This window comes from Panthera uncia, chromosome C2 (assembly GCF_023721935.1).
Source record: "Panthera uncia isolate 11264 chromosome C2, Puncia_PCG_1.0, whole genome shotgun sequence".
Taxonomy (NCBI): Eukaryota; Metazoa; Chordata; class Mammalia; order Carnivora; family Felidae; genus Panthera; species Panthera uncia.
This window is the reverse complement of record NC_064810.1, coordinates 145,115,006-145,138,082: the sequence shown is the minus strand read 5'-3', so window position 1 is coordinate 145,138,082 and position 23,077 is coordinate 145,115,006. Positions and strand designations below refer to the sequence as shown.

At 38.1% G+C, this 23,077-nt stretch overlaps 1 protein-coding gene across 1 annotated transcript in view; it reads left to right on the top strand.

Moving 5' to 3' along the window:
* The window catches only part of DYNC1LI1 (dynein cytoplasmic 1 light intermediate chain 1), a 43,432-nt gene that overhangs the window by 10,558 nt on the left and 9,797 nt on the right, over positions 1 to 23,077 (top strand). The window contains exons 3-12 of the mRNA XM_049629901.1: positions 10,730 to 10,846; positions 11,572 to 11,802; positions 14,140 to 14,309; positions 15,299 to 15,392; positions 17,785 to 17,920; positions 18,524 to 18,635; positions 20,603 to 20,662; positions 20,934 to 20,978; positions 21,651 to 21,771; positions 22,727 to 22,882. Of these exons, the coding sequence (XP_049485858.1) occupies positions 10,730 to 10,846; positions 11,572 to 11,802; positions 14,140 to 14,309; positions 15,299 to 15,392; positions 17,785 to 17,920; positions 18,524 to 18,635; positions 20,603 to 20,662; positions 20,934 to 20,978; positions 21,651 to 21,771; positions 22,727 to 22,882 (1,242 nt within the window). The remainder of the gene's footprint in view (positions 1 to 10,729; positions 10,847 to 11,571; positions 11,803 to 14,139; positions 14,310 to 15,298; positions 15,393 to 17,784; positions 17,921 to 18,523; positions 18,636 to 20,602; positions 20,663 to 20,933; positions 20,979 to 21,650; positions 21,772 to 22,726; positions 22,883 to 23,077) is intronic.

Genomic DNA, 23,077 nt, shown 5'->3' with positions numbered 1-23,077 from the left:
TTTTTTTTTTTTTTTTTTTTTTTTTTTTTTTTTTTTTTAATTTTTTTTTTTTCAACGTTTTTAATTTATTTTTGGGACAGAGAGAGACAGAGCATGAACGGGGGAGGGGCAGAGAGAGAGGGAGACACAGAATCGGAAACAGGCTCCAGGCTCCGAGCCATCAGCCCAGAGCCTGACGCGGGGCTCGAACCCACGGACCGCGAGATCGTGACCTGGCTGAAGTCGGACGCTTAACCGACTGCGCCACCCAGGCGCCCCGGAGATTTTCTTTTATAATCAATTTGGTTTTCTAATTTGAGCTGAAAAGAAGTAAGAATTGATGGCCATTATTGCTTTATGCTAAAACTGAAGTTCTTTTGGGGCACCTGGCTGGCTCAATTGAAAGAGCATGCTACTCTTGATCTTGGGATTGTAGGTTTGAGCCCCACATTGTGTGTAGAGATTACTTAAAAATAAAATTTTAAGGGGTGCCTGGGTGACTCAGTCTTTTAAGCATCTGACTCTTGATGTTTGGCTCAGGTCATGATCTCACAGTTTGTGAGATCAAGCCCTGCGTGGGGCGTCGGGCTCTGCACAGGCAAGGAGCCTGTGTGGGATTCTCTCCCTCTCTCTGCTCCACGCCCACTTGCACGCGCTCTTTCTCAAAGTAAATAAACTTAAAAATAAAATCTTAAAAAAATTAAAAAGTAAAACTGGGTTCTTTTAGTGCTTGGATCTTACAAATCAAGTGCTCACAGAGTGACTTTTTTGAACAGTTCTCAGACAGATAATGTGCAATACAGGCTTATTTGCTGTGGGGAATTTCACTGTAATCAAATCAACAGATCTTTCTTCCTTTGGTTCATCCACTAGGACAGGGTTTGGCCCATAGGCTATTTCTGTATAGCCACAAACCAAGAATAGTTTATATTTTTAAAGAGATGGAGGGGGGAAAAAACAAAGATGAATATGTGATAGAGACCTTATGTGAACTGCAAAGCCTAAAATATTTGCTATCTAGGGGCGCCTGGGTGGCTCAGTCAGTTGAGTGTCCGACTTCGGCTCAGGTCATGATCGAGTTTGAGCCTCGCGTCAGGCTCTGTGCTGACCGCTCGGAGCCTGGAGCCTGCTTCGGATTCTGTGTCTCCCTCTCTCTCTGCCCCTTCCCTGCTCACGCTCTGTCTCTGAAAAATGAATAAACCTTAAAAAAAAATTAAAATATTTGCTATCTAGTTCTTTACATAAAAAGCTTCCCAGCACCTGGATGAGGACATGAAAATAGCTCTATTAGAATATAATTAGATCTAATTAAATAGTTCTGTTTGCTTTAAAAAACATCTTTCAAATATGTCCTCTTTAAGAAAATCTAATATAAACCGCAAACTTAGATGAAATATTTAGAGAATAACTTTAACATCATCACTAAAGGGCTCTTTATAGAAGGACTTTCATCTTAGTCTATTTAAACAGGAACTCTCAGCACTTGTGTAAGTGTATGTTTACAGATCATTAACTATTTGGCTGGCACACTTAAAGCTAGTCTGTCTGTTTCACTGCCAGCTGAAGGCGGAGGAACCGAAGATAAAGCTTTCTTAACAGTTTTCTGAAGTCACACAGGCCCCATTGCCCGACTTGCCACCTTAAAGATATATTAATTGCATAGAATGAAGGACATATGTAGTTATTTTTCTTTTATTTTACTGCTCAAACCATTAGACTCTGTTTTTTCAAAAATAACTTGGAATTTAGTGACTTTTGTTTCCTCGATGGTTTGGTCATTAGAGAGAATTTTTATTTTATTTGTTTAGTTTTCTCCATGCTCTCCATGGCTTAGAATTTTAAGCTTTCAGTCTAAGTGATTCTCAGAAGTGTTTATGTGATTTGAGTAGTTTGTGTCATTGATTTATGTACTGTAATGCCCTTTTAGTGTCAAAAAAGTCACCCGAAAATTCCTATATTTCTGGGGAGGTTTTTTTTTTTGTCTTTGCTCTTTTTATTTATGTATTTAGCATTGAGTACTTTTTTTTTTTTTTTTAAGTTTATTTATTTTGAGAGAGACAGAGACAGAGAGTGGGGCAGGGCAGAGAGGGAGAGAGAGATCTCAAGCAGGTTCTGCACTGTCAGCTCGGAACCTGAGGCTCAAACTCAGGAACTGTGAGATCGTGACCTGAGCTGAAACCAAGAGTCGGATGCTTAATCAACTGAGCCACCCAGGCGCCCCTGAATGCTTGTTTTTTTTAAATTCACTTTTTGATGCCCTCCATCCATAGCCCCACCCCCACCCCCACCCCCCGCCCCATCCCACAACCACCAATCTGTTCTCTGTATCTATGAGCTTGAGGAGTTTGGGGTTTTTTTTTTTAGATTCCACGTATAAGAGAGATTATACTGCATTTGTCTTTCTTTATCTGAATTATTTCACTTAGCATAATGCCCTCAAGGTCCCTCTATGTTGTCACAAATGGCAGAATTTCATTCTTTCTTGTGGCTGAATAATATTGTGTGTGTGTATCTCACATCTTCTTTTATCCATTCATCCATCAATGGATACTTAGGTTGTTCTCTTATCTTGGCTGTTATAAATAATGCTGCAGTGAACATAAGGGTACATGTATCTTTTCAAGTTAGTGTTTCCATCTTCTTTGGATAAATTTCCAAGAGTGGAATTGCTGGATCATATGGTCAAAATACCAAAATTGTTAATTTTTTGAGGAACCTCATACTATTTTCCACAATGACTGTACCAATTTATACTCCCACCAACAGGGCACAGGGGTTCCCTTTTCTCCACATCCTTGCCAACATTTGTTTTTTCTTATCTTTTTGATACTAGCCATTCTAACAGGTGTGAAGTGATATCCCATTGTGGTTTTGGTTTGCATTTTTTTTGATGACTAGTGATGTTGAACATCTTTACATGTGCCTTTTGGGTCTTCTTTGGAGAAATGTCTGTTCATGTTTTCTGCCCATTTTGTTAACTATATTGTTTGGTTTTTTGCTAATTGAATTGTATGCATTCTTTATACATTTTGCATGTTAACCCCTTATGAGATATAGGCGTTGGAAATATTTTCTCCCATTCATTTGGTTGCCTTTTTATTTTGTTGATGGTTTCCTTTGTTGTGTAAAAACCTTTTAGTTTGATGTAGTCCCACTTGTTTATTTTGCTTTTGTTGCTTTTGCTTTTAGAGTCAGATTAAAAAAAATAATAATTGCTGCAGCACCTGGGTGGCTTGTTAAGTGTCAGTTAAGTGTCTGACTTCAGTTTAGGTCACAGTCTCACGGTTTGTGAGTTCGAGCCCCACGTCGGGCTCTGTGCTGACACCTCAGAGCTTGGAGCCTGCTTCTAATTCTGTCTCTGTCTCTCTGCCCCTCCCCTACTCACTCTCTGCCTCTCTCTCATATATAAAACATAAGGAAAAAATTTAAAAAAAATAATTGCCAAGACCAGTATCAAGGAGCTTACTGCCTGTGTTAACTTCTAGGAGCTTTATGGTTTTGGGTCTTATGTTCAGGTCTAACCCATTTTGAGTTAATGTCTGTATTTGGTATAAGATAGTGGTCCAGTTTCATTCTTCTGCATACGGCTGTCCAGTTTTTCCCAACATCATTTATTGAGGAGACTACCTTTTACCTATTGTATATTCTTGGCTCCTTTGTCATATATTAATTGACTATATACACTTGGGTTTATTTCTGGTTTCTCTATTCTGTTCCATTGATATATCTGTTTTTACGCCAATACCTTAACTGTTTTAATGACTGTAGCTTGTAATAGAGTTCAGAGTCAGGGAGCATGATGCCTTCAGCTTTGTTCTTCTTTCTCAAGATTCCTTTGGCTTACCCAGGGTCTTTTGTGGTTCCAGACAAATTTTAGGATTGTTTGTTCTATTTTTGTGAAAAATGCCACTGGAATTTTGATAGGGATTGCATTGAATCTGTAGATTGCTTTAGGTTTAAAGCCACATAGTCCCCATTGCCCTAATTGCCACTTTAAAGGTATATTAATTGCTTGGAGTTAAGTATGTAAATAGTTATTTTTCTTTTATTTCACTCTTCAAACTGTTAGGTTACTGTTTTGTTTTCCAAAAATAACTTGGAATTCAGTGACTTTTGTTTCTTGAATGGTTTGGCCAGTAAAGATGGTTTTTAGATGTCTGTCAATGCCAAATAGAGGTATCCTGAATTTTAATATGTTTTAATCCTTCTAATTGCATAATAGAATAAAGAGAAAGGGTTCATGATGGACTTTTTAGTAGTGTCAAACATCATTCATCTTGGCTGGACCAAGGCAGCTGAATACTGCCAGCTCCAATGACTAGAAAGCTTTTCTAAGTTTAGTGAAGGAGATATGTATTATGAGCTTACACAATTAATTGATGTGTTATTGTTGAGAGGTAACCACTTGAGTTTTATAGATACGAGTGAATAAATTATTGTAATAGATTGTGGGTAAAGGCCCAGGACAAGCTATTATAGATGGGGTATAGTTATGAAAATAGAGACTATAGCCGTGATTAAGAGATAATGAATATTGGTAAAGGATCTTCTGACTATATGGTGGGTGCTACACAGTGAATGTGTACCTCTCAAATGAATAGGTTGAAATTGTATCCCACAGGGCGATGGCATTAGGAGGTATGGTCTTTTATAGATGATTAGGTTATGAGAGCAGAGGCCTCATGAATGGGGCCCTCATAAAAGAGACACCAGAATGCTCTCTTACCTCTTCTGACGTGTGAGGACACGGAAGACAGCTGTTTACGAACCAGGAAACAAGCCCTCACTAGACACTAGATCTGCCAGTGCCTTGATCTTGAACTTCCTACCCTCCAGAACCGTAAGAAATAAATTGTGTTGTTTAAAAGGTACCTAACCTATGGTATTTTTGTTATAACAGCCCAAAGAGACTAAGACAACATGGTTTCTGTTTTTGTTGAACAAGCAGGGACAGTGCCTGTTAAGAATGGGATAATTTCGGGGTGCCTGGGTAGCTCAGTCAGTTAAGCAAGCGTTGGACTCTTGATTTCAGCTCAGTTCATGAGATCAAGCCCTGTGTCCGCGCAGAGCCTGCTTGGGATTCTCTCTTTCTCTCTCTGCGCCTACCCGCCTCATGCCCTCGCTCTCTGTCTCTCAAAATTTATTTTTAAAAACTTTAAAAAAAAAGAATAGGATAATTAAGTATCTTAAATGCAAGGACTTTATATCCTGCTTATTGTTAAGAGAACTTGCTCAAAGAATATTTGTTGAATGAAGGGGACAGACTTGGCAGACTGACATTCCCCTGAAGGAAATCCATAAATGAGCTGACACATTACATTGAAGTGTCTTTAAGTGTGCAGTGTGTTTTTGCGAGTATGAGGAAGAGTGCTTAACCAGACTCGTGGAGGCAAAGAAAGCTTCCTAGAGGAAACTAAATGGAGACCGGAAGGATAAGCTGGGGTTCTCCCAGATGTGAGGGAAAGGGAAGAATATTCCAGAAAGAAGTGACAGCACGTGTGAAGACTCAGAGTTGGGAGACTGCACCCTGTCTGGCTCTGCAGGACCTGGAGACTAGCATGTGGGTTGTGGGAAATGGGATATAGCGAGGGGCAGAAGAATTAAGTGGCTTTTGTAAGGAATATTGGGCTTTATTGCAAGGGCAGCAGGAAGGGGCACCAGGGTGGCTCAGTTGGTTAAGTGTCTGACCGGCTCAGGTCACGATTTCTCAGTCCGTGAGTTCGAGCCCAGCATCGGGCTCTGTGCTGACAGCTCAGAGCCTGCAGTCTGCTTTAGATTCTCCCCCTCTCTCTGCACCTCCCCCCACTGTCACGCGCTCTCTCTCTCTCTTAAAAATAAACATTAAAAAAAAAATTTTTTTTAAGGGCAGCAGGAGGACCCTGAGGGTTTTTTCTGACATCCTATGGAAATTCCAAGCGTGTTGGAGGAATTTTGAAGTGAATAGTCATATACCCAAACCTAGATTCTACCGTTAACATTTAACTGTATTTGCTTTATCACATAAATGTTTCACTGCTCCACCCTTTTTTATGCATTACAAAGTAAGTTCCTGATATTAGTTTACTTCACTCTAAATATTTGAGCTTTCGTATGTTATTAACTAGAATACCCTGAAGGGTCCTAAGAGGCAGAAGTGGCATGAGGAAATTGTTTCAGGAAGATCACTCAAGCCGCAGGATGCGGAACGGATTGGAGTGTGCTAAGAATTTAGTGAATGTTCACTTTTGAGTAGCATGTTTATATAGTGAGAAGACAACCAGGCAGAGGCCAGGGGTTAAATGCTTAAAGATCTAAAAAGGGAGAAAAAGAAAAAAAACCCTAACAAATAATGTGATTAGAAGATGTGTATAGCAGTAGCACAAGACTACATCTTTGTAATATCAACAGCATTTTCACAGAACTAGAACATCGGTCCTAAAATTTATATGGAACCACAAAAGACCTCAAATAGCCAAAGTGGTCATGAAAAAGAAAACCAAAACTGGAGGTGCCACAGTTCCAGACTTCAACTTATATTACGAGGCTGTAGTAATCAAAACAATATGATACTGGCACCAAAATAGACACATAGATCAATGGAATAGAATAGAAAACCCAGAGATAAGCCCACAATTATCTGGTCAATCTTCAAGAAAGGAGGGAAAAATATACAAGGGGAAAATGACAGTCTCTTCAACAACTGGTATTGGGAAAACCGGACAGCTATCTGCAAACTGGACCACCTTCTTACACCATATGCAGAAATAAACTCAAAGTGGATTAGAGCCCTAAATGTGAGACCTGAAACCATAAAATTCCTAGAAGAGAGCACAGGCAGTAATTTCTTCAACAGCGTCTATAGCAGCATTTTTCTAGATATGTCTCCTGAGACAAGGAAAGTAAAAGCAAAAATAAATGTCAAAATAAAAAGCTTCTACACAGTGAAGGAAATCATCAAAACTAAAAGGCAGTCTATCAAATGGGAGAAGATCTTTGCAAGTGAAATATCTGGTATTAGGGGACATCCAAGTATTGCTGACCAGTTAGCAGTTCAGGAGAGGCTAAGGCTGGAAAGAAATCCATGGGTCACCAGATTATAGGGAGTACAGAAGTCGTCTTCAGAGCTTCTCCTGGAATTACATTCAGAGGGAGAAGAGTAGAAGGCTGAGGAAGGAACCCTGGATTGTACAGACGTTGGGTAGGGATGGAAGAGCAGCCTGCAAGGAAGACTCAGGACCAGCCACCTCAGAGGTTAAGTGGTAGAGTAGAAGAGGGCGATGTTCCTGAAGCAGTGACAGAGAGAGAGCCTTCTCTGACTTCTGTGTCTTCCTCCTCCTCTCTCTACCAGCTCCCAACCAAGTCTGCCTTGAGTACAGCTGTTCCCACCGCTATTAACCTTAGTTCAGGCCTACCTCATTTCTTGCTAGGACTCCAGTAAGACCGAGTTACCTAGTCTCCTAACTCCTAAACTTACCAGTCTCCCTCCCATACTGTCGCCATAGAGGTCTTTCTAAAATACTTAAATACTGCCAGTGGCTCCCTGTTATCTTCAGGATAAAGTGTGACCTTCTCAGCCTGGCATAAGATGCCCTTCATGATCTGGCATTCTGTACTTGTTCTCACTTTCTGGCTTCTGTTCCCCTCACATCCTAACATTCTTCAAATTATCTGTCCTTTGTAGAAGGACAAACACTTCTTTGCCTCCAGGCCTCTGTATATGCTTTCCTTACTTCCTGGGATGATTAGCTGTCCATGGCTCATTAATACTACAAGACTTGGCTATAATGTTACCTGCCACCTCTACAAAGTCCTTTCTGACTTCCAGGCAAGACGAAGATATTCCCTTAGGGCTGGCCTCCCGGTTGTTGCTTATCTCCAGTATAGACCTAATGACAGTATCTTGAAATCATCTATTTGTTTTCCCTCTCCAATTTGTCAGCCTCCTAGAGGACAGTGACTTTGACATAAGGATCTTTGTACTCCTGATGCTTAATGTAGTGAATGTCTAATGGAGTGGTTCCTCAGAGTGTGGTCCCCACACTAGCAGCATCAGCAGCACTGGTTGCTCGTTAGAAATGCAGATTGTTGGACCCCACCCCAAACTTACTGAATCAGAAACCCAGGAGGGGAAGCCCAGCAATGTGTGTTTAATAAGCCCCCCGGTGAGGCTGGTACATTTTTGAGAACGATTAGTCCAGTGAAATGAATTGATAAAATTCAAATTAGCAATCAATATAACAAATTTTCTGCAGAAATTAAATGCCAGTGTTGGGTTTAATAGTACAAGTATTTATATATTCTCTTTTTTACTGGTTAACTTTATTATTTCCATTTAAGCATGATGGATCATCATGGGTATAATCATTGGCATTATCATAGATATTACTATTTTCAATCCAGTCTGTTATTTTGATGAACCATTTTAATAGTACTGCAAAAATAGTGCTGAAAAAGAAGTACTCATTTAATGACGAGTTCTTCATTGCCTTTTTAAGGTGACAGTTTTTGCTATGAAGTGTTGGAAAATAGTTCATAAAAAGAACCAGTCTTGCCAGTTCAGTTGAATATAGTACTATCTACTATGCGATACTTTAAGTTTGACAGGTCTGTGTGTCTTGTCTCTGTTCTGTCTGCATTACTTGGCCTCAGCTTGTCACCAGTAGGATTATAAACACCTATGCAGAAGTGACTACTGCAGTCTGTGGCAACACTTAGATATAAAGATGGTCATTCAGAAGATCCAAGACTTACATAGTTTTTTTAAGTTTAACATGAAAACAATTTTTAAATTTTCAAAGAACTTGTGAATGTTCTCCAGGAATAAGTCCTTAGATCTAAGAAACTCACATTTATGAGTACTATTAACATGATACTGCTAATAACGAGACAAGTTCACGGGGCACCTGGGTGGCCCTGTCGGTTAAGCGTCCGACTTCGGCTCGGGTCATGATTTCGCGGTCCATGAGTTTGAGCCCCGAGTCGGGCTCTGTGCTGACAGCTGAGCCTGGAGCCTGCTTTGGATTCTGTGTCTCCTTCTCTCTCCCTGCCCCTCTCCAGCTCACACTCTGTTTCTCTCTCCATCTCTCAAAAGTAAATAAACGTTAAAAAAATTAAAAAGAAATAACTAAGTCCATGAGATGGTAATATGTAGTATTTAAGTAGATTTATGATATTGAAAAATCTTCAGCAAAACATCAAATAGTAGCCAGCCTAGTTTTAAAGTTTTTAAACTTTTGTCAAGTTTAAATCAAATAATTTCTTGCTGCTAATATTTCTATTAAGTCCTTTATTTTTTTATTTTTTTAAATGTTAATTTATTTTGAGAGAGAGTGAGAGAGGGCGTGCAAGTGGGGGAGGGGCAAAGAGAGAATCCCAAGCAGGCTCTGTGCTGTCAGTGCAGAACCCAACATGGGGCTCAATCCCACAAACCATGAGATCATCATGTACCTGAGCCGAAATCGAGTCAGATGCTTAACCCGCTGAGCCACCCAGGCACGCTTTAAGTTGTTTGTTTTAATTCCACTGTCATTAACATAACAATGTTATATTAGTTTCGGGTGTACCATATACTGATTCAGCAGTTTTATACATTACTCAGTGCTTGTTATGATGCATATACTCTTTTATTCCCGTCACCTATTTCACCCATCCCCCACCTCCTCCCTTCTGGTAACCATCAGAACCATTTGTTCTCTGTGGTTAAGAGTCTGTTTCTTGGTTTGTCTCTCTGTTTTTTTTCTTTGCTCGTTTGTTTTCTTAAATTCCACGTGTGAATGAAATCATACAGTATTTGTCTTTCTATGACTTTTTTCACTTAGCATTATACTCCAGCCTCCATCCATGTTGTTGCAAATGGCAAGATTTCATTCCTTTTTATGGCTGAATTATATACATACACACCACATCTTTATCCATTCATCTATCGATGGTCACTTGAGCCACCTCCATAATTTGGCTATTGTAAATAATGCTGCAATAAACCTAAGGGTGCATGTATCCCTTTGAATTAGTGTTTTTGTATTTTGGGGTAAATACCCCATAGTGTGATTACTGGACGGTAGGGTGGTTCCATCTTAAGCTTTTGAGGAACCTCCATACTGTTTTCTACAATGACTGTACCAGTTTGCATTCCCACCCACAGTGCATGGGGGTTACTTTTTCTCTACATCCTTACCAATACTTGCTGTTTCTTGTGTTTTTGCTATTAATATTTTTTCAGTCTACATTTTATTTTTGTCTGTTCTACGTTCCCTGTACCCTTATTCTTACTCAGTTTACTACCTCTACCCCTCCGTTATTAATATTTCTTACGACTTCATGGTTTTGGTGAGGCTATAGCCACAATTCCCCGCCTGGTCAATTTTGATGCATCTTCCATCCTCCATGAGTGGGCCATGGGTGGGCACATGACCCAAACTGGGCCAGTTAAGAGTCTTACCTGAGATTCTTCAGACTGAAAGCCAATAGAGAGAGTCTTTTGTTCCTTTTAGATGAAACTGGGATGACATAAAAGTTGAACTTCGTGAAAAATACCCACAGAGGAAACCATTTGTAATAGGATAGAACTAGACTTAAAAGCAAGGGCAGAGACACCAGGACAAAGAACCCGGGGGGGGGGAAGTCAGCATCTTCAACTTTATAGTTACCTAGATGTCTTTCATCAAATTACCCTTTTGGTTGAAGCTAGTGCCAGTTGGGTTTTTCACTTGACACTAAAAAGCATCCTTAAATAATCCGTATTATAATTAAAAAGGATTGTCCTTTTTTACAGGTGAAGATGGAGCTGGAAAAACAAGCTTAATAAGAAAAATTCAGGGAATAGAAGAGTATAAGAAAGGAAGAGGATTGGAATATTTGTACTTCAATGTTCACGATGAAGACCGAGATGGTGAGTGTCGTTTGTATGTAAACCAAGTTTCCTGAGGCCTTTCTGAGGTGCACTGCCTGCTCATTTTAGTCTTTGACTTTTCTTAGTGTGTCATCTTTTACTAGGAGTCCTGCTGTGTCATGCCACTTATGTGTGGACATAACTTTTATTGGCTTGGGATTAGAATTCTTCTAGTGGTATTTTTTTAACATCTTAAGATATTCTAGTGTTCAGACTGTAGCTTCCTTGCCATCCTTCAAGAATCTCAATTTTTCAGTTCGTTTTCCCTCAAATAGTGAAATAATAGTATCCTGTGGTTGTTTTGCCAATCCCTTTTCACCTTCTCATTTTTGACACAAAAAATGTCATCTGCCTCCCAGCTTTTTTCAATCTGATCAGCTGTTCTTTTCTTGTATACATCACGTGCCTTCTCATTTTTGTGTATGATATCTTGTACGTGCATGGCTCTCTATGCTGATGGTAAGAATAGAAACATGTTATTCAGCCTGTGATTTGGGACTGAGAAACAAGAAGTAGAGGCTGCTGGTGTTTTGTGTTGGCAGTTAGATTATCTTCCTGAAAATTTGTTAGGCCTTTATTAAATTGATAGATGTGATCTAAGGAGTTGAACCTTGTCAAAGGAGCCATCCTTTGTGGAGATGCCCTAGAATACCAAGTAGTATTATTAGTTGGATAATGACATAACTTAATCCAGTTGCCTTGGTAACTTTTTTTGTCTCTTATAGATCAAACAAGATGTAATGTATGGATCTTAGATGGAGACCTGTATCACAAGGGCCTCCTGAAATTTTCACTGGATGCCATTTCTCTGAAGGACACTCTAGTTATGCTGGTTGTTGATATGTCAAAGCCTTGGACTGCTTTGGATTCTTTACAGAAATGGGCAAGTGTTATTAGAGAACATATTGACAAGTTGAAAATTCCTCCTGAAGAAATGAAAGAAATGGAACAAAAGTGTGAGTAGTTTAGAAATACGAATATAGATTTCAAACACCTGATATCCTAGCTATTGTAATTGTTAGCAATTTTTGACTTTGAGTAAGATTCAATGAAGGAAACATAATGTGACTACTGTTTTTGAAATTTAATTTGATGTGCTAGGTTTTAATGTAGTTTTAAATTGGAAACCTGTACTATATATAATGGCAGACTCCTTAGTAGAGGTGCCTTTTCTCCTTTGCCAAAGGGCCATAAATGTTCATTTGGGAAGTAGATTTTCAGGATTAAAAAGATTTGAATCTTTCGTCAGCTGTTTATTTTCAGCAGTTTCATTTCTTGGTAAATAAAGCACTCTTATCAACGTTGTCAACATGAAATGTGCCCCAAAAATGTTAACAACGTAAATATAAAAATGTTAAACTGGTTTTATGATTTACAAAGTGTATATTTTGTACATACCCATGTAAATTGGAAGTTTTCAGATAAATTATGATAACAAGGGTTATCTCTAACAAATTGTAAGTTAGTTGTCACAGTTCTTAATTTCATTGAGAGTTCTTCATTTGCCAATGCCTTTGCTTAAGAAAATATGCAGATGGAATCTGCTTTTCTTTGTTATTGTTGACTGATAATAATTTTTAGAAGATTAACAGCTTACTGGAATTTATATGCAAGGAAATAGTAGAGACTTAGGAGAATCTGTCCTAAATTCCTGAAAAAGATGTCTAACTGCTTTTAATCTGTACCTCTCTTTCCCTGTTTGGCCATTGCCTATAGGTCTTTTTTTTTCCCTGCTAAGTTTATACTACGGTAGTGGTTCTCAGTTTGTGGTCCCAGGACCAGCAGCATCAGTATCAGTACAGCTGGGAGTTTGTCAGAAATACACATTCTGGGCCCCACCCTGGACTACTGAATCAGTTAACTCTGGTATATGCTAAAAAAAATCTAACACTGTTAGATTTTACCCTTTGATTTGATGGGTAATAGCTACCAGGTCTGCTAAGGTTGTATGCATGCCCCTGTGTTCTTGAAGGAACTGTACTCAACTATTCAAGGTTCCCTCTTCCTTGACCCCATGTAAGTTTAAGATCATTTTCTTCTTTATGATTCTGTATAGAATTCCCTCATACACATGGGGTGCTTGGGGGCTCAGTCAGTTGAGCATCAGACTCTTGACTTGGGCTCAGATCATGATCCCACGGTCATGGGATCGAGCCTCACGTTGGGCTCTGCACAAGCATGGAGCCTGCTTGAGATTTTCTCTCTCTCCCTCTGCTCCTCTCCCCTGCTCGTGCACACACTTTCTCTCTCTCTCTCAAAAATAAAAATTAAGAAAAATTTAAAAAGAATTCCCTCATATACAGTTTTAATCCTATGCTGTGAATCATTTGTTTCCAGATTTGTTATTTTGCTTTTAAACATGGAAAGCAGCCTTATATAGAAATCCTGTATCACTGATTATTTCCTTGAGAATTCCTTAAAGAGTAATCACTGAGTCAAAGTATACATTGTTAAGGTTCTTAATACATTTACATTGAATTTTTGTTAAGTGAAGGTTGTGACAGTCTTGCAAATGAGTTCTAAAAATTTATCAGTGCTGGTAATATCATTAATTTTTACCAGGGTTACAGAATGAATATGGCCCAAGATTGTACCTAGGTGAAAAGGAGAAGACCTGAGTAAAGAGCTTTAGAGAAAGGAAAGTAATATTAGAAAGTCATCTAGGGGCGCCTGGGTGGCTCAGTCAGTTAAGCATCTGACTTCTGCTCAGGTCATGATCACATGGTCTGTGGGTTCAAGCCCCGTGTCGGGCTCTGTGCTGACAGCTCAGAGCCTGGACCCTGCTTTGGATTCTGTCTCCCTCTCTGCCCCTCCCCTGCTTGCGCTCCCTCTGTGTCTCTCAATAATAAACAAACATTAAAAAAAATTTTTTTTAATAAAAAATAAAATAAAGAAAGTCATCTAGGTCTTTTAAATTGTGGAGCACCCCCCCACACACATGCACACCCATTTTCTTATCCTTTCAGTGAGCTTTGTGAATTAGAGAATATAGAGAGGCAAAGCTAGAGTGTGACTTGCCCAAAGTAATTTGCCCAGACAGAACCAGCTTACATTGAACCCTACTCTTTGGAGCCTACTCAATTGTTGTACTCTGCCTCCTCATAATTAATGTGAGTCTGGTGTTTCTGTTCTGTCTTTGAAACAGATTTCTCAAACCCTTCTTGTATCTTCTCTTACATAACACTAAATACAAACTCTCGTAAAATACGTATTTAGATTATGGCAGAAAAAGCTACCTGCTGAAATAAAGCAATTTCTAAACCATGTATTAAATTATTTACTTTGATTTTCAGTGATTAGAGACTTCCAAGAATATGTAGAGCCGGGAGAAGATTTTCCAGCCTCTCCTCAGAGAAGAAATACCGGGTCACAGGAAGATAAAGACGACAGTGTGGTTTTACCTCTGGGTGCGGACACACTTACACATAACTTGGGCATCCCAGTACTAGTAGTTTGCACAAAGGTTAGCTTCCTTCCTAGAGATTCTACTACTGGTGTTAACCGTGGATGAACAACCATTTTGTTTTCCAGCCTTCTTTTGGAGTTGGCACATTAGCTTTCCTAGATAATTTTTCCTAACAAATAGAAATAATAGTTTAAAATATGGAATGATAATCACATGTTGATTTTGTGATCTTAATCATAGTGCCTTTGAAAGAAAATGTTACTTCACATACTCTGCTTGTGATTGAATTTCATATTCTTAATTTCAATTAGACTTCGTTGTACAGTAAGTTGAGTAGAAATAATACAGGTAAGATGATAACTTCAGTATTAATTTTTATAAAATGTATTTTGCCACATTAAATTGTGATACACTGATATCCTAATATCGGAAGATTATGTACTTAAAATCAACTTCAGTGTGTACCACCACTCATTATGTAAAGTTGATATGCAGTTATCGAGGGTTTTTTATTTATTTACTAAAGAGGTTGTGATAGGATTGCTATTATCAAAATTCTGTTAACTAGTTCTGTCACTGTATACACTTTATAATAAATCAAAGAGGGAAATAGGGAAATGTACAGACTCCCTGGCTATAAAGAGTGTTTTATAGAACTAGAATAGATTTTCGATCTTAAAAACTTCGTTTAGGTCATAAGTGGTTGGGTCAGCAAGTATGAGCATCCATTTGTGGGTCCTGTGAGTCTTCATTCTCTATGTACTAAAACTTTCTCTTTGGTATTTTTGCCACATTCAATACACCATGGACGTTAATACTTTTTAAAGAAATAAAATGATTCCTTAGTCTTATCTCCACCTGAAAGAATCTTAGACAGGAGTAATTGATGTTCTGATATTTTGATGGTCACCTTATCAGTGTGATAGTTTTGTGACATTCCCCCACCCAAAACTGAACTATCGAAATCATTATATTTAACTTTGATTATTTAAAGTTAATGCTGTTATTATTGGGGGTTTTTTTTCTTTTAATTATTTTCTCCACAGTGTGATGCCATTAGTGTATTGGAGAAAGAACATGACTACAGAGATGAACATTTTGATTTTATTCAGTCACATATCCGGAAGTTTTGTTTACAGTGTATCCTTTTACTACATTGATTGGTGCAGTGTACCTTTCCTGTTTGTTTGCTTATTTCAGTTAAGGGAATTAAATTGATGGACTTCAGAAATTCCATAGGCTTTTTTCCTCCTGCCCTGGTTAGGAATTTCATTTTAGCTCCCAAATCATTTGTATCTGGGTATTTTGAGGTATAAAAGCAAGTGCTGAAATCTATTAACTTTGGTTTGCTGTGTTTTAAAGTACTGTGCTTAAGAAAAATAACTATTAGTCTTTTGTGGAAAATTCTAATGAACTGGCATTGAAAACATTCTGATTACAAAGCAGGGCTCATTTATCGGAAGTGGCAGTGGGGCAAGATCAATATTCAGGTTTGTGTGTTCTCATTTTTAATATGTTCAGTGTGTTACCATCTCCACACATAGTCCAAAGCAGTGGTTTCTAAATCTAGCTGTGCCAGCTAAGGCTTGCTGAATTGGGACATTTCAGGGTGAGGCTGAACAATCTGTACTTTTAAAAAGCTTTCTGGGAGATTTTGATAATCACAAGGTTAGGAAACCTGTAAGGAATCTTGTCTAGGTTGCAAGGATTAGAGGAGCCACTGAATAACAGACACCAGCAAAAGAAGGGTAAAATGAGGGTTGTACACGAATGCTTTTAGGAGAATTTGCTGTTGAAACCGTGGTCACAGCTTGCGTGCACTGAGGAGAGCTGTAAGGTCACTTGACACTGGCATTTTCCCCTCAGTCCTTTGTCTCTCCGCGGCCCTTTCTTTTCTCCTGTCACATAATGGTTGACTTGGGTTGAATTAAAGGGCATTTGTTTACATAAAGAGTCTTTTAAAAACTTTGTTACTGAAGATTAGCAAATTTAAGAAGTCGTAGTCTCTTTAAACGTTTATTTAATGCTGTTCTTGAAAATATACATGCAGGTATGTAATCAGGAAGGAAACTGTCCACTAAAATAATCACAGACCTTTAGTAGAGCCCGTTGATTTAAAAAAAAAAAAAAAAGAAGCACTGGGTGGCTCAGTCAGTTGAGCATCGGACTTTGGCTCAGGTCATGATCTCATAGTTTCTGGGTTCAAGCCCTGCATTGGGCTCTGTGCTGACAGCTTAGAGCCTGGAGCCTGCTTCGGGTGCTGTGTGTGTGTGTGTGTGTGTGTCTCTCTCTCTCTCTCTCTCTCTCTCTCTCTCTCTGCCCCTCCCCTGCTCATGCTCTGTCTCTCTCTCAAAAACAAACATTAAAAAAACAAATAAATAATAAAAATTAAAAAATTCAAACTGTGAGAAATCACTTCAAGATAGTGAGGTGCATGTGTATGCACGCGTGAAGGCAACAGTTCAAAATCATCTTAATTTTTTTAAATGTTAATTGCAATGCAAATTTTTGCATTCATAAATCGGTTCTCGTGAGAGATCATTAATGAAAAGTTCACACAGTTAAGCTTTTACTTAAGGTTAGGATGTTTGTTTCTACCAAGTTTTATGACAAGTCATTTTTAGCAGTACTATTAGATTCATAACCTTTGGTTCATGCACTAGAAAATACGAGTCTTCCAGTTCAGAAGTAGAAGTTCAACTATTCCCAGCATCTCCTCTTGGTCTAAGTTATCATCTCTCTTGGGACACAGTGGCCGGTGTTAGAGCATGGTCCTTAGCTGTGGCCGTAGAATTTCTGATGGCCACTCTAACCATATCATCTGTCAGTAGTCACATTACCCCCTTTTGCACAGGCCTTTCTTGATCTTTGGATCTACTGTATCATTTGGATAAAAGGTCGAAGTTAGGGTCTGCTTTGATTAATACATCCTCGTGAGGTTGTATTACCTCAAATTTTGGTCATGAAATCTGTTTTCCTTGAGTCATTCCTGAAAGTTTCTTGGTGGTACCTATTGGTTCGTCTTTTCTCCTTAGTAGGTCTCCTGAACTTTGTCCCTAAAGTCCTAATTCCCGGGACTAGTGAAAACCATAAGACACACTAGCACAAGCCATCTTTTTGAAAAATGCAAGCCAAACAGTCGTTGATAAGTAATATCCATCCTTCATGAAGTTTAGGAAGGTTAAAAACAAAACCAATACCTCTTCTCTTGCTTTAAATGCAGAGATAGTAGTAATGTCAATATTAATCAGTTTACCTTTCCTTTCTTGGCTTAAGGAGATTTTTGCCCCCCTAAATCAAGTCGATTGTGTAAAGATTGTTTTATTTGCATTTTAGTCTGTATGTATTTTACACTTTAGAATTTTTTTTTTTTTTTATACTTTTGAACTTCTTGAGTACCGTATAATGTATCTCTGGGAGTTATTTTTGAAACTAATATGCATATAAATGCAAATGTTCAGCTGAGAACACAGAATTTTATGGCACCTGTTGATGGAGTTTGTCCAAAAGTTTCTTTAATGGTATTATTCAGATGGTGCAGCACTTATTTACACTTCAGTGAAAGAAAACAAAAATATAGACTTAGTATATAAATATATCGTTCAGAAACTGTATGGATTTCCCTATAAGATTCCTGCTGTTGTTGTGGAAAAAGATGCAGTATTTATGTAAGTATACTTTCAAATGTATTATTTTATCGTGTATTATTGCTGCAATTTGATGGTGAATCCGCGTTTTCAGTTTTGAGGTGAAACCAATAGACCTTTCCATGATGAGTAGATGAGAATTTGTTCCTAGATTGTTTTATTTATAACCCATCTTGATCTATTTATCTTTGCCTTTGAGAATTACTGCTGGCCTGAGTCTTTTCCGAAGGCCTTGCTATTATATATAGCTAAACTGTTGAGTGCATATGTCAATATACTTACTTACTCTTTGATTGGTTTTGATAAATAAAGGAGCCAGTATATAATCTAGACATGCTTTTAAAAAGTTCTGTGAATACATTGAGAGAGAATAATAATTAAGCAGCCCCCCCCCCAAAAAAAAAAAAACAGCAACAAAACTGCGTTTTTAAAATCAGGAAGATGGAGAACCTTTTTAGGTAAAAAGTAGTAAACTGTAGCTTGAGCATGACACTAAAAAAGCCGATTAATTTTTCATAATTGGTCAGATTTGTTCCCTTTAATATGGTCATGGATTTAATGAATGACTATATATGTATATATATATGTGCATGCTTGAGATTTGTCATGTGCATTTCTTTCCAGCCCAGCAGGGTGGGATAACGATAAGAAAATAGGAATATTACATGAAAATTTTCAAACATTGAAAGCGGAAGATAATTTTGAAGACATTATAACCAAACCACCTGTGCGAAAGGTAACAGTTTTAGTATAAAGTCTCAATATTTAGCCTTTTAAACCAAAGGGGGAGTCCATAATTTTAAGATTATAGATAGAAAGATAAGGGGGTCCTTTCCTATCAAGAGGGTTTCTAAGTGTAATGTGGGTGTTTCTAATGTTCAGTTCAAAATAAAGATCCGTGTTATCAAAACATGAATCAGCTATTCAGTCACAGAATTCTTACTGAGCCTCTGGCATGTTAAAAATACTGGCGCCGATTCCACAGTCTAATGGAAATCATGGACTGGTGTGCGTAGTGAGCATGTGGATCTTGAAAAGTTTGAATAGGTTGACGCTGTGAGCCTCCAACCTAGAACTCAGCCAGGAGTCGAGCAAACATTGGTAGGATAACTTTATTAGCTTCTATTTGGTGAGGCAGTTATGGGATCTTCTCTGTAGCCATTAGTTACCTGTGCTAGCCCACAACTGTCCAGGAGTTTCTGGCTTAGTCTTAACTGTTACATGTCATTTGTATGACTATTAAATCTGCTTCCAGAAAGTACTTTCTTCCACATATTTTGATTTCATGTGAAGCAATATGTGATGTTCTATACTTAGATATTACAGGTGTTTCTGGAAAGTTGCCTAAAAACGAGTGTTTACTTACAGTATTTCTCAGTGACTTACTTGGACATGCTTCAGGAAAAATAATTTTGATTTAATATATGATGAGATTCTTTCTTAAAAGTCCAAGTATTGATATTGAGTATCTGTCTTCTCTTTGTGGGTAATTAGAAATAAGAAAAGTAATGATAAATGAAAAATCAATTGGCATGGTATTTGGTTTGAATGTCTATTAAAAGAAATGCCCACATCAAGGTGGGGGAAAAAAAGCAACGGTTTTTCCCATTCTCTCTTTGACCAACAGAATTGTGCTGTAAGTTGTTTTTATTCACCCCACAAATATTTACTGAGCCACTGTTGAGGTACGAGGTGCCAAATGGCATGCGATAGTAAATCCATGCACCTGTCAGTTCTCAAGTGCTGATAAGTCCTGTGGCAGTAAAGCCAAGTAAGGGGAGAGGGAGTGAGAGCAGTGGGGTGGGGAAGCGAGCTGTTGTGGGAAGTTTAGGGAATGTCTCTGATAAGAGGGGAGAATGCTGTGTACAAAGGAAGCAGAAAGTGCACGTGCCTCAAGGCAGGATGGGTGAGGAGGGCAGAGAGGCTGGAAAAGAGTGAAGAGAAGGGCCAGAGTGGCAGGAGGTGGGAAGCAGTGTTAGGGTCTTGTAGGGTCTTCTCATTTGGCTGGAGTCAGGACTTTGGATTTCATTCTGAGTGGGATGCGATCGGAGGTGGGGGTTGAGCAGAGGAGTGATGTAATCTGCTTAACCTTTTGAAAGGATCACTCTGACTGCTGGGTGGAAAATAGACCATGGTATGCATTGTATAGAAATAGTAGAAGGCAGGAGATACTTGTGCTGCTTTTTGCCTAATTATTCAGCAGGTAGAAAAGTCATTATGTTTTTGTTTCAGAGAAACCAGGGGCAAGTTGCTTTTCACTCAACTGGGATATTAGTGACCCTCTTAAAACACCAAACTGTTGGTTAGCATATTTTATAAGCATGATTAACCTACCTATGACTCTAAGGTTGTGCTGTCCTGATACAGTAGCTACTAGTCACGTATGGCCTTTAAATACATACTAAGTGAAACTAAATAAAATTAGAATTTCAGTACCTCCACCACAGCCACATTTGGAGTGCTCAGTAGCTACAGGTAACTGGTGGCTACATTGGACAGCACAGAGACAGGAACATTCTTACTGTTGCAGGTAGTTACTGGCCAGCTGCACTGTAGGGGCTGGGGCAGGGCAGCTCACTCGTGTAAATGTAGGTAACGTTTATACTGAATTTTTTTTAAAAATTAGTCTCACCTAGAGAGTATGTGATTAATGGTTTTAGCATAATATGTTAGACTCGCTCATTTATGCATTGCTCATTTCAGTTTGTACATGAGAAGGAAATTGTGGCAGAAGATGACCAAGTGTTTCTTATGAAGCTACAGGTAGGTATGAAATTACATCAGAAGCAGATTTAGTATGGTTAATGGGTAAACTGTTCATTATATGTGTGTGTGTGTGTGTATATGTGTATATATATGTGTGTGTATATATATGTGTGTGTATATATATGTGTGTGTGTGTATGTATATATATATATATATATATATATATATATACATATATATATATATTTTTTTTTGTTTTGTTTTGTTTTGTTTTAAATACAGCAATACATGCTGAATGCCTAACCTAGAACTCTTTTGTGTTTTTTAGTCCCTTTTAGCAAAGCAACCACCAACTGCAGCTGGAAGGCCTGTGGTCAGTATTACAGATTTGGACAAAATTACTAAAGTGCAGTACATTCTTGGTTTGGCTTTTTTTTTTTTCTTTCTTAATCGTATACATGTCTCATATGGGTGTGCTTTGATATAAACTTGAGTTAAGAATTCTCCTAGAATTTGTGAAATTCTAAAGGATAAACTGCACTCCTTCTTAGAATATTTAAATCATAAAGAAGTATTTTGCGGTGTTTGTCATGCACCAGTTACTGAGTGTGGAACCATTTCTATGTGTTATTTTATAAATTGTCACCACCGCCCTGTGAGGCAGGTACTGGCAGCCCCATCTTGCAGGTGGGGAAATGGAGGCTTTGGAGGATGTTACAGCTTACCTGAGATTTTACAGCTGGTAGCTTGCAAGTCCAGACTGGAATCCAGATCTGACTCCCAAGCTTATACTCATAACCACACCCCATTATTGAATACATTCTTTTTGCATGGAAGGGGAATTTGTATTCTAAAATGTGATAGGTCTCTGGTATTTTCTGATCCTGAGGACACAATTACTAAACATTTTTGGCAGTGGCTTGCCGTGTAAAAGTACAGTAGTGCAGATGGGGGACAGTTAAAAAGTAATTTCATTTTCTAATAACTTTTGTGAAGTTGGAAGTTTCAGGTTTTTAGAATTACAGCTTTCCTAATTTTTACATAGGATGCCTCACCAAGAGTCCCAGGAGGCTCCCCTCGAACACCAAATCGATCTGTGTCGTCCAATGTTGCCAGCGTGTCGCCCATCCCTGCTGGGTCAAAAAAAATTGATCCAAACATGAAAGGTACATTTCTCTCTTTTCTTGGAGAAAACAGCACAGTGTATTTTACACTAAAAAAAAAAAATCTACCTAGATTCCTACCTTTTCCGTAACTGTTTTCATTTTTGTGCAGTAGCTTCTAATCTTTGTTGTATAATCTCATAGTCATTCAGACTGCAAACCGTTTATTTTATAGTGTAGCCTTAATATATCCAATCTATGAGGTAAGCTTTATGAAAGTTTTGTGTTACATTTAATCCTTCTCCTATGATAGGTCATCAAAGAAATCCGTATGTTAGTTAATAGGTTATTTGCAATCGACATAAAGAAAAAACTATATACATGAAAGTTATTTCAATAGAAATAATTGCCATAAGTGGGATTAGCAGGTCAGAGTTTGTACATTTTTGTGCCTTTGGTAATGTTTTTCAAATGGCTTATTTACATATCATCAACATTGAGTGTTGCAGTTTTGCCACAACCTAATCAGCATTCTTTAAATACTAGTAAGAGCTTTTTCCCTAGTATTTCTTTTCTATTTGTATTTCTCTCCTGTGAATTGTTTCTTGTTATCCTGTACTCACTTATCTCTTGGAACTTCTACTGGTTTTCATACAGGATTAAGTAGCTTTTTGTAACACTTGAGGCAAATATTTCTCAACAGTTACACTTTGGAAGAACCGGTTTCAAAAGGGAGGTATAGTAGCATCTAACATCTGTTTTAAATGTTGTTGGTTGTTTTCTTTTTTAAATAATGTTCTAATTTTTCATCATTACCTTATACTCTTAAAATTTACTCATATTTTGTTTTTATGGAAATGGATTAGAGATAAGTTATCCAGGCTCAAAAGAACAAACTAGACTTGAATTTGGAACACATTTAAGTATTCATTGCTTTCTGTGTGTGATTACTATGATAAAAATTTATAGAAGAATCTAATGTTTTGAGTGAAAGTGTTTTGGTTTGTGTTTTTTATAGCTGGAGCTACAAGTGAAGGTGTCCTGGCAAATTTCTTCAATAGTTTGCTGAGTAAAAAGACTGGTTCTCCGGGAGGCCCTGGTGTTGGCGGTGGTAGCCCTGGAGGTGGGGCTGGAGGTGGAAGCAGTGGTTTACCACCATCCGCCAAAAAATCAGGTATACCTACCTAGACCTTTTATTTTTCTTTAATAGCTTTATTGAGATATAACTATATACCATGAGATTAACTCCTTTGAAGTGTACAATTCAGTAGTTATATTTACAGAGTTGTGCAAACCATCATCATAATCTAATTTTAAAACATTTTAATCTCCCGAAAAAGAAACCTCCTGCCTTTTTGCAGTAACTTCT